Source organism: Opisthocomus hoazin, chromosome 1 (assembly GCF_030867145.1).
Source record: "Opisthocomus hoazin isolate bOpiHoa1 chromosome 1, bOpiHoa1.hap1, whole genome shotgun sequence".
Taxonomy (NCBI): domain Eukaryota; kingdom Metazoa; phylum Chordata; class Aves; order Opisthocomiformes; family Opisthocomidae; genus Opisthocomus; species Opisthocomus hoazin.
This window is the reverse complement of record NC_134414.1, coordinates 22,411,700-22,423,816: the sequence shown is the minus strand read 5'-3', so window position 1 is coordinate 22,423,816 and position 12,117 is coordinate 22,411,700. Positions and strand designations below refer to the sequence as shown.

General features: G+C 44.4%; 1 protein-coding gene across 1 annotated transcript in view; it reads left to right on the top strand.

Annotated features, from left to right (window-relative positions):
• Positions 1 to 923: 923 nt before the first annotated feature.
• RDX (radixin) overlaps positions 924 to 12,117 on the top strand; it is a 42,625-nt gene continuing 31,431 nt past the window's right edge. Inside the window, exons 1-2 of the mRNA XM_075418535.1 lie at positions 924 to 1,152; positions 9,672 to 9,743. Coding sequence (XP_075274650.1) covers positions 9,732 to 9,743 — 12 coding nt within the window. The 5' untranslated portion in view covers positions 924 to 1,152; positions 9,672 to 9,731. The remainder of the gene's footprint in view (positions 1,153 to 9,671; positions 9,744 to 12,117) is intronic.

The window sequence follows — 12,117 nt, the reverse complement described above, 5'->3', positions numbered from 1 at the left end:
ACTGTCCTTCGTAAGGATTCTCCTCGCTGCCATTTTCTTCTCCATCCCCACTGGGACTGCAGCAGAAAAAATGAAAATATGTACGTATACATAAAAAACCACGCGATGCTATCCCCCAGTGTGCCTCCTTCTCCCACTCCAGTGATGAAAAGGGAGCGAGGGTCCCATCACCGCGATGAGTTGGAAGCGGGGAACAGTCAGCGCCCTCGCCCACGCCGCACCCCGCGCTCTTTCACTGGAGGCTTCCCTTGTCTGGGCAGCCATCGCCGCTCCAGCCCTCGCAGCCAGCCCACCGCCCCCCGGCCCTGCCCGCCGCCTCCCCCCGCGCCCACACCGGCCCCCCCTCTCCTCCCCAGCCCAACAGGAGGGCGCTCTGTGGAAAGCACCCAGGCTGCAGGCTGCCCCCTCCCTGCCACGGGCTTCGCTGCCCTTTTCTCTCCCCGCGCCCAGCTGGGCTAACGGAAGAGCTCCTTTTCCTCATCTTCTCCTCGCTTAGGCGAGCAAAGAGCTTTTGGCGGTCTGTTCCCGGGCAGCTTCACCGCGGAGCAGCCGTTACGAGGAAACGGGCGGGCAGCGCAGGGGTCGGGTGGCTTCCGCCGGGCAGTCCCAGCACCGGCTCGGCCCGAGCCCGCAGAACGCTGCAAAGCTCCGCGCAGAAGGGCCGCGGCTCGCCGCCTTTCCCTCCGCAGGAGCCCCGTCCCTCGCTATCCCCCCGTGGGAGCCCCAGCCCCTTGACCCCATGTCCCGCCGCCCCCTCAGGGCCGCAGCACCGCCCCCGCGCACGGCTCCTTCCGCGGCCGCGCACCGCCACCCCCGCGCCCCTCCGCCGGCGCTACGGGCAGCGGCCTCGCGCCGCCTGAGGCGCATGCCCGGGCGCGCTGCGCATGCCCAGCGAGGGCGCACGAGCAACACCTGATAGGGGGGGAAAATCTGAACGGCGGCGGCAGCCGCCATATTGCGGAGCTGTCAGCGGCCGCCGCGCTTGGCGCCTCGTCCCCGGCGGCGCGGCCAGCAGCGCGGGGCGGCCCCGCAGCGGGGGGGACGACGGGGACGGACACACCGTCCTGCCCCGCGCCCGGCACCCTGCCCCGGGGTCTCGTCCCCCGGCGCCGCGCAGCGCCCGCCCCAACCCGCGGGGGAGCGGAGCCCCAGGTGAGGCGGGGGCGCGGGGGGCGGCCGCGCCGGCCCCGCAGCTGGGGGGGGCGGGGAGGGGAGCACGGGCGGCTGTCAGCGGGCGCGGGGGCGGGGTCTGCCAGGCCGCGGCACCCCGGAGGGCAGCGCGGGGGCGGCGGGCCGCGGCCGTGGGGGCCGGTTCCCCCGCCGCGCTGCCGGCGGCCCTCGGGGACGCGGCGTTGCACCGCGCCGGTCTTGTGCGGGGCGGGGGGGCGGTTCGCCCACCCCCCCTGCGGGTCCGGCGGGCGGGGGCTTTACTGGGGAAGTCCCGGGAGCGCGGCCTCGGCGTGCCCGCGCCGCGCAGCCCCCGCTGCAGTATTGATGTCGCCGTAGACATGTGGCGGTCGGGCCGGCCGGCTGGGGCGAGGTGGGGGAAAAGAAAGGAATTACTCCGTAAACAAGTGCTGGGGAGCATCTGTTGCCGCCCGTTGTGTTCAGGAAACGCGCGTCTCGGAGCCCTCAAGTGCCGAGCGGCGTGGTGGGCACGGCGGCCCTGAGCCAGCCTTTGTGTCTTGTGGGTGTTTGTTTTTGAATGGGTGAATGTTCTGTGCGAGCCGTGGGCATGTGCGGTTAGCCTTGCCGGCGAAAGTCTAGCGCGGGTGAGGGAGCTTAGTTTCGACTGTGTGGAATTCGTTTCTCTTTTGTCGGCTCTCTTAATTCGAGCATGAAAAAAATAATTCTGTGGGCTCGGCTCGCTGATCACATCAGGTGTGAGGTGCTGTTAAGCTGTCTTTGCCAGTCTGCGGAACACCCTCGACAAGTATTTCATGTTCCTCTTCCTGGTGCAGGCTTTTAAAAAGATTCCTTTTTTTTAACTGCGTTAGGGGAGTTGCGGTTCTGAGTTTTAATTAATTCTGTCTTTGCGACTGGTTTGTGTCAGACTGCTGCCACGTCCCTGCATCTTACTCTGCTTTGTTGTCATCAGAGACGCTTGTCATCGTGCTTCTGTCACAAGCGTTTGGAGGATGCGTCCGCCCGCCTGCGCAGCACCTCAGGCGTTCAGAAGGCCGTAGAAATGCCATTGTCGCTGTCAGCTTTTATATGGTGCTGTGGCACTGTGCCTCTGGGCCATGTGTGTTGGGACGGGAGGCGGGGAGTCGGTATACTGTAACCTTGTGGCTACCGTGATGAGGTGGCTTTGTGATCGTTAAAGATAAGAGACAAGTGGTAACTGTTTATTTACTTATAAGAATTGGCTCTGTTGATCTATTGATTTAGCAGAAGAGGTGATGTGAGAAAAATAAACTGCAAGTCAGTGCGATGTTCCCAGATAAGCAACCTCCCAGCAAACAATTGCAAGGCAGTGGCATGTTTCCAAGCTTTGGGCCGAGGTGACATAGCTCTTCCATCATGTTGGGAGACTAGAGAGCAAAAGTACAACAAACAGCTTTAGAAAACACACAGAAAGTGACATGGTGTGACATGTCAGGAGCTGTCCAGAGAGTTTTCCTTGCATGCTGACTGAAAGAAACGGTGTAGAAGTGTTTGTAGGGATGACAAAGAGTTCTGGTCTGATTATTTCTGCCGTTGCAGTAGAGGGCATTGCAGGGCTTGATGGTAATAGAGTTGCGAGGGAAAAAAAAAGTTGGTTCATGGAAAATTAGGTAAAGCGATAAAGAGAATGAGAATACAGATCCATCTACAAGATGCAAAACTAGGGAGTAGGAAGTATGGCGGTTATGATATTAGAAGGCGGTTCCTGGTAAAGACGGTTACTTTAGCCCCTATCAGGATGGGCGTACGGCCTTTCTTCTTCAACAGCCTTGCGCAGCTATTTGAGAAGGGGTGCTTCTGTTGGCGGAGGTGAAGAGGGAAGTCATTTAAGGTATTACTTCTTTCTGTTGGATGTGTTAAATACATCAAAGCTGGCTGATCACTTTGTGTTGCATTAGGAGTCTGTGGGAGTAGAGGAAAGGGACGATTTTCAAGTCTGTAAATGTAAACAAAGCTTTATACAAACTTCTGAAGAAAGTCCTGATTGTTGAAAGATACACTGAGTGCTGCTTTAATGGATCAGGAACTTGCCCACTCAGCGAGTTTACTCCAGAGCTGAAGGGGCCTGGGTGAACTCTTTCAACATTGAAGGGCTGCATCTGTGGGCTAACTTTATTAGTAGGAGAATTCTTAGCTGTGCTTTGAATTTAACAACTTTTTTTTCCTTTCTGCGTTAGAGGTTTATTAATCACTCTGTGAAATGAAACCTTCAAGTCATGCAGTACAAGGAAAAACATATTATATTGGGCCAAAAAGAGAGCTAATGATCTTTACACTAGACCATTTTGATTGAACAACTCTAGCTAGTGTATATGGAGATTGATGCAAGTGGCCAATTCATGTTCATAAGTTTCCTTTATCTTATGCAATGAGTTCTGAGAAACTTAACAGTGTTATTTAGAAAATATAATACCTGGTTTTGAAATGGGATATACCCAGAATTTTGTTATGTCATAGTTCTCTGCTAACTGCATTATTAGATGAAGGTTTATTTCACCTCAAAGCAACAGAGCGCCTGCATCAGTCACACTTCTTAATTTGCGTTCTTGCTTTTGTATCAGATGGACATGGGAAGACTGGCCATCTTGTCCTCATTGTAGGACTCTTCAGAATCTTAGAGTTGTTTCAAAGAGTGCAGCTGTGGGTACTTTGGAGCTAAAATTTGAAGTTAAAATTTGAAGTAAGGTTACTAAACTTGGTAAATATAAACTGTAGGTAAATTGTGTAGCATGTCTATAGCATACCAGTTTATTAAATGGTAAAACTGCAGGTATTAAACAAAAAGCAACACAGATCAGCTAAAGAATATTTGTGCAACTACTGTGATGGCAACTGCCAGGTTTTCATTTGTACTTCTGAAGTTCTTAGGAACTCCAGTTGGGAAGAAACATCTCATTCTTCAAAATATCTTTATAAATACATTTAATGTGTAACAGTTGTACTCGTTATATTGCAATCATTTTTCAGAGAACAGCAAGCTTATCTCAAGTGTTTCAGGGAAGGGACAATTGGGGGAAATGGTAGTTTCAAGAAGGTAAAGACACAGTATTAAAAAAAAAAGTTGGTATGTCATACTCTGCATGTGATATTTAGCACTGGTCAAATCTCAATTATTATGTGTTAGTTACAGAGCTCACCTCTATATTTTTCTTTTTTCTTTTTTTTTTTGTGAGATAGATGGCTTGTTTTGGTTCGCCCCTTGGTTTGCTTACATCACAGACAATTGCGTAGACGACCTCTCTGTCTGTCTGAAAAAGATGTATGCAAAAGTGAAGTCTGTGGGAAGGAACTTCTTTGTTGGACTGCAGCAAGCATGTCATTAGGGAGCTGTTAGCGTGAAAGATAATTGCCCTGCAGGCATTCACAGGCTGCTTTGGAGCAGAGAGGCGTTTTTGTAGAAAGCGGAGACCAGTTAGTCAGGTACAGTGGCCTGTAAGTTGCTTATTGCTGCCTCCCCAAAGATCTAAAACTTCTAGGTATCACAAAAAATGGAATGGCATAAGACTTGGAAATGAAGAAGTATGTTTGTTTTAAATAGTTCCTGTAAATAAATGAGTTGTATTGCTGTGGGTAAAGCTCTGTGGTCCCTGCCATCTGTATGTAGGAAAATAGGTGGTGAGCCTCTTGCCAGAGTTTAGCAGGCACACTGCTGAAGAAGAGACTGCTTCCCAGAGAAGGTCATGAGCTATCAGATGGGGATCCTGCTTTTGAGGGTTGGCTCTCCGCCAGCCAGGCGTCTTGCTCAAGCCTTCTGCCTCTTATCCCATTCTCACCTGACCTCAGACCCATGGCTGTGTGTATGAATGTTTCTTTTGAAAACAGCTGCTGCATAAATTATTTGACAGAATTTTGGCATCAAGCATTTTATGCACCATCATTTTCCGAAGAAAGCTTTCTTTGTCATCTTTCAACAATTGCTTTATTTGTTGGCTTCTGTGACAGAACTGGAAGCATGGATAATACTGAATTAAAAATCCTGACTGCCTTGTAGTGAAATGAATTGAGACCATGGTTCTTCATTTCGAGAGAATTCTTGAAGTTCTGCATGATTTTCTGTTTGTTTGTGATGGGGAGCCTGCTGATAATTTGGTGGTTTGGTCCGGAGTCCAGATTACTGCATGTGCTGTGAAGGTCTGGAGGGCTGGAGTGTTATAGCAGTAGGGACTCTGCAGAGTCACAACGCTGCTGATCCTGACTTGGAAGAGGCACCTTTGGGAGCTGAAATGTCGAAGTGATGAGCCTTTATGCCTAGTGGGTCACAAGGCGGTTTCAGAATGCAGGAAGCGATAGGGATAGTGTTCCCAGTGCCAGTTGACTGGTGTTTTTTATTCTTCTGTTTGCAATGCCATTTCACAGGGGTGTTAAGATAAAAGTAAGTATAAATAATTAATAGTTTCAAAGATAAAGATGTAGCAAAACTGATATGGTTGCATCCACTAAATATAAATTTACTGGAAACACATAAGTAGCAGAAGTGAACTCCCACTCCAGTAATGATAGTGGAGATGTGCAGTATTTTGCCTGGCAGTGATTTTTGGTTTCTTTTGGCCAAATATTTTCATTATATTTATTTTGGTTTTAATGTTAGCTGGTGCCAATAATTGTGAAAGATAGGGTGTTATTTTTTCCTGTTCAGTGCTTATTTGATTTCAATTTTTGCAGCTTTAAGAACTGTGAACTTCTTGATTTTTATGTACATCTAATACTTAGTTGCAGTGCTTTTGTGTGAGTATACTGTTTTGAAATTGCTTAACATTTTGAGTATGAAAGCATATAGACACAGGCTATTTTTGCATTATATATAAAATGAAACAATGGTCCATGAATTTAAGTTGTAGACCATATCAGTTGTGTTTGATTTTTTTTTTTTCCCCCGACTATATGGCACAAGGTCTTTGTCATCTGAAATAGAAACAAGTTCAGCATAGTTGACTCTAAATTTATGATATCGCTTTATTTTTTTTAAAAGGAATGATAGATTTTTTTTTTTACTCTAGTAAAAGATATTACAGCAAAAACTTCAATAAAAAATGTCTGGGGTATTATTTGTTTTGCGTAGATTTTTTTCCATTTCTTATGTACTGTGATAATTTATCAGGCCCACAAGATCTGTGGGGTTGGCAGTGGTGCTTCATTTTTATTGAGTTTTGCACAAGAGGATTCTTAGTTTTAGCTTTGTTTTATTGCGTGCAAATGATAAATGTTAATTCTGTAAACTCATTTAAATTACGTGTCTACCAATTGTTATTTTATGAATTGTGCTGTAAAACGTTATAGTCATGATTCTGATTTTAAAAATTAGCTTAAGGTTTTAAAATATGTTTTAAAATATGTAATTTAAGGTTGCTTGATCACAGAATGGTAGGGGTTGGAAGGGACCTCTGGATCATCTAGCCCAAACCCCCTGCCGAAGCAGGGTCACCTACAGCAGGCTGCACAGGACCTTGTCCAGGCAGGTCTTGAATATCTCCACAGAAGGAGACTCCACAACCTCCCTGGGCAACCTGTTCCAGTGCTCCGTCACCCTCAGAGGGAAGAAGTTCTTCCTCATGTTCAGACGGAACTTCCTGTGCTTCATTTTATGCCCGTTGCCCCTTGTCCTGTTGCTGGGCACCACTGAAAAGTGTCTGGCCCCATCCTCCTGACACCCACCCTGCAGACATTTGTAAGCATATATTAGGTCCCCTCGCAGCCTTCTCTTCTTCAGGCTAAACAAGCCCAGTTCCCTCAGCCTCTCCTCGTAGGAGAGATGCTCCAGTCCCCTCACCATCCTCGTAGCCCTCTGCTGGACTCTCTCCAGTAGCTCCTCATCTTTCTTGAACTGGGGAGCCCAGAACTGGACACAGTACTCCAGATGGGCCCTCACTAGGGCAGTGTAGAGGGGAAGGAGAACCTCCCTCGTCCTGCTGGCCACACTCCTCCTGAATGCATCCCAGGATCCCACTGGCCTTCTTGGCAGCCAGGGCACACTGCTGGCTCATGGTCAACTTGTCATCCACCAGCACTCCCAGGTCCCTCTCCGCAGAGCTGCTCTGCGGCAGGTCCTCCCCAAGCCTGTACTGGTGCATGGGGTTGCTCCTCCCCAGGTGCAGGACCCTGCACTTGCCCTTGTTGAATTTCACCAGGTTCCTCTCTGCCCAACGATAGTCATTTAACAAAATGTTTGGGTAAAACCCAAAGCAAAAAGTTAGGGCATATTTGTGGAAGAATTTCCAATGATAAAACATACGAGCATATGGCAGTCATTTTAGAAAGTGGTAGACATGGTCTCTCCTAGAAATACCTCAGAAAGCAATCAGTTGATAACACAGATCTCGCCTTGTGCAATATATTCATGTTTGTCTCCTGGAGACTGGATTTAAGTAGTATCAGTCATCTTACCATACCCCTACTTTTCAATGCTAGTATAACTATAGGAACGTAAAAATAGTTGTGCTGCTCTCTGTTCCTTTCAGAGCTGTTGAGTTCGCACACTTATGAAATGGTGGTTGAGAATATAATTTAGCTTTTACATCGTTAATTAACTGAGTTTAACTCCAGGGCTTCAATCTGCCTTCAGTTTTGCAAGCATTGAGTCTCTGCTGTCAAAAAGGTGAACACAGGGATTGCTACAGCTTGGCAAGCTGCTTACTGTTAGCAGATACTAGAGCCAAGCCTATTTTGCTTTTTACTACTCTCTTGAACTCTGTTGAATTTTTCTGAGGAGTACATTGGGGAGAGGGGTGAGAAGAGGGGGCAGTCACTTCTGTGAACTGGAAGTGTGCTATTGAATATTATCAAAAGCCAGGGTTGTAAAGACCCAACACCTCCCCCCCCCCCCGCTCCAAGCTTTTTTGGCTTTAAAAAAAGGAGGGAGGGGGAACTGCAGAAAAGTGTATTCGTATTTTTAAGGAATACGTTGATTGATATCTTAAAATAGTAAAGTAGTCTTACTGACACTGTCCGATACTTCAGAATATCTTCTGTAATTAAAAAAATAATCTACTGGAATGTAATTGCTTTTAGTATTATACCATTATACTTGTGCTATATTAATTATGTCATAATGAATATAACTTAAAGATACTGTCTTAATTTTTCCGTCTGATTTTTCATTAAACAAAATTTGCTCCAAATCTGCATTATACTATTAGATCTATCTTTCTGTAATCTTTAGTATTCACATTAATTTTTCTTTACCAGCTAACAACATTGATGCTTCTTAAATTCTGTTTTCATCCTTTATCTCCTTTTTTTTTTCCCAGTCCCTCTTTTCAAACATATCTCTACAGATTAGGAAAAGAAATAAAAATTAAATACTAGTGCACCTTAGGTTTCTGTGCAAATGTTTCTAATATTTACTGTATTTTTTTTGTTGCCACAAAGCAAGGAAAAATAACTTGTTTTGTAAATATATCTATATAACAATACTTTGTGTTTGCATTTTTCTTTATGAATGAGATATCATTTATACAAAAGTTTGTTTTTGATAAATGAATTACTCTAAACATTTTGGGGTTTCTTCTTATATTTTTAAGCACTTCTGAAAATTTTATTCATCTGATGCGATCGTGGAGTTACAATACTGGAATCTCAGATTATTTGGAGCAGTATGTCACTTTCATTTTTCTTAGTATAACCGTAGTTCCAGTTCATATTATTTTTGAAGGCAGTGCCACCTTTCATACTCTTTGCAGACCAGCAGCAGGACTGATTCATGGAAGTCAGTGCTTTAAAAATGTGCAAGAAAGTCATTAGCTGCCTATTCTTTCTGAGTTAGAGTGGTTTGAAAGGAGGCAGGATGCTATCTACCCATAACATTGCAAGCTCATTTTTGTTCAAGGCATGAAAACTTCTTTTGGAACAGAACACAATAGTGAATATTTTCATTACCATGATAGACGTAACTTACAGCCTTTCTGCTTAAAAAAAAAAAAAGCTCTGTTATTTGAAACAGAGCAGATTTTCTTCCTTTTTTTGCTGTTAAGGTGTACTTGCATTTCTCTTCATTTGGGAAAAATGATCATATCATTCCTTCACTGAGAGAAATGGGTGCTTTTATAGACATGAAATATAGTTTTGATGCTTTAAAATTGTTAGTTTTTTCCTTTGTTTTCGTGATATTTGAAGTTTGACTAGAGTTCACAAATTAAATTTCAGCTTTGTCGTTCCCTGTACAAATCTTACTTTCTCTCAAATAATGTTAAAGGTTTTTGATAGTAGATGATGTCTGATATTAGAAGTTTTTAAAACAATTTGTAGCATTGGGAAAACTGTTGTCTCTTTATTCTAAGATTAGTGGATTATTATTCTACAAAAACTGTAAAGGAGGTTACTGCTTAGACACCTGTAGATTCTGGTGCTGACTAACTTAGTTGCTTTTTATTTATCTTACCTACTGGGAAGTGTATTTTGTATATGTAGAGCAGTTGTTTGCCTGCTTTGGAATTTGTATTATTTGCTGTGAGGTACATGAACTCTCTCGTGATTATTTTAAAAACAGCTCTTAATTTTTTTTTTGACAGAAGGGGACAAAGAGTTTGTAGAAGGCTTAAGTGGACAAGAGACTAAAGAAAACAAGAAAAATGCCGAAACCAGTAAGTGACTGTTCTCATCTTACTTTAGATGAGTTTACTTATCCAAAATCTAACAGGGTTTTCATGTTTTAGAGTGGTGATCTTGTAACAGCTTTAGTTGTTTTGACTCTGCCCTTTCTACATTTCACAAGATCTGATGATGTACGATTGGAGTTGAGGTAGTTCAATACCAACATGTGAAAAAAGATCAAGAAAGCTCGGTGCTGCAAGTTGTATGGAGCACGCTTGGAGATGGCAGCAGTGCTTACAGACCACAACGAACTTAGAGCCCATTTGGCTGGCAGGAGGAATGACTTTTCAGGAATTGTTGACTTTGAGATGAGATGACATACAGTGGTTAATAGAAGCAAGATCTGAGCCTGACTCAACATCTGTGAGAATCAGTGGAAGGATTTGCTGCAGGATTTGGCAGGGGAAGACAGAATGTGTGAAGTGTCTGTGACAGCAACAGCACTAAGTTATGTGGTAGTCTTACCATGGTAGAGAGTATAACCTAGGGGATAAGTGTTGCAGGGAGGAAATAAGCCATGTTTGTGGTCTCCTATTCGTCACACTTCAACTGAGGTAAGGCTTCATTCTGTTTCTGTCCACGGTGGAAAAAAAAATATCTCCGACTTTTGTTTCAACAGTAATTCTAGAATTCTTCAATGTGATAGTTATTCAGCAGTTTGATTCTTCTGCTGTTGGTGTAATACTGGTTGCTTGGGATTTCATCTGCCATGTGTTAAATGTCTTTTGACTGTCTCTTCCTCTTGTACCCAGTGAGCGAAGGATTCAGAAAGGGAACCGAATTGTTAGGGGAGATTACTTCTATTCATCTCAGTTGGTTTACATGATAGCCTTCAGGCTTTCTGTGTTTACTGATGTTTCGTTGAGGTAGTAGATTAGGAGCAGGGCAGATCTATTACTAAGAATATGTCTGTGTGCATGTGAATATATGTAGATGTATAAAAGGTTTTTGCTATTGATCAGAAATAACCAGTGTAAATAGTCTGTATTGCACATCAGTATTTGTGATGGGTACAGCTTAATGAATAATGCGAGCATGGGACTGTCCAAGGGCTAGAAGTTCTGTTCTGAGCTTTACTGGTGGTATACTGACCAACTGGCCATACCATATTGTTTCTGCAATTTTTTCTTTGCCCACCTGTGGACTGGGGGCAGTATCTTAGCACTTTCTGAAGTTGGAAGTAGTTGTTTGTATCCTATCCCCTTCTTGCAGAAAGCCGCACTATTAAGGGCAGGAAAATGAATGAACAGCATACTGTTCTCTGACCTTTTTGAGTCCTGGCTATGATAATTGAGTAGTACCTTCAATAGAGCTTCTCAACTGGAAAACAGTATTATAAGAACAAGGCAAAAAGTCACTGTGAGCGCATGTGGTGGTTCCTGAGGCCCCCAACTCCATGCAGCTGCAGACCAAAAAAGTGATAGAAGTGGTAACTAGGAAAAAAGACAGCCTGAGTGAGTTACTTCTTTCTAAATTCTTGGATTGGAACCATGAAATTGGGCAGGCAAGGTTCCTTCTATTTTAAGTACCGGAGAAAATCATAGGAAATACAGTTTGAGGGTTGTTCACAAGAAAAGCAGCATCCTTAGAATTGAGATTGTGTAGGTGTTGGAAGAGCTCACAATCCAGCCTAGGAAGGGAAATTAGCTACGAGATCTTAGGAAAGAAGTTGGACTCATGCCAAAGACGAGATAATTTTTTATTGGTTTTTATGAGGGGCCTTATATAGAGAGTTCGCATATGTTGGAATGTTCTCATATGTCTCCTGATGATGTAGGCACATGTGAGAACTTAGAAGGAAGCAAAGTGAAAAGAGCCATTAAGAAATTAAATTAAATTAATTATATTTCTCGAAAAATGTCATACGGAATTCTTCCTGTAAGATACAGGTTGCCATAATTGTAGTTGGTAATCAGTGAATGAAGAAGTAGCACACAGGCAAAAGTAATTGCTGAAGCAAGTTTTCCTATAAACATCAAACCTCAGATTTTGCTCTGGTTGCTTCTTAAATGGTAGATTGCTTTGGAGCCACCCTCTCTACCTCCCTTTGGGTTTTTTTTTTTCCTCCTTTGGAGACTACAAGAGCTTAGTCATTGGTTATGTTTAGTGAATCAGACATTGTTCTTTGAAGAGTCTGCTGGGGGTTGATAGTACTGGCCTGTAGAAGGTCTCTTGCTCTGGACATTCACTGTAGCTCTTAGCAGTTGTCTCTGAAGACAATCCACAATAACCAAATGTACTTCTAGTCCGGAAACTATTTGTGCTTCAACTCCTTGTTTTTTTTATTTTTGACAGCTGTTGCAAGAAGACTGTCAGTGTGCTGTATTTTTGTTACTGTATGTCTTTTAACCTGAAAACCAATGG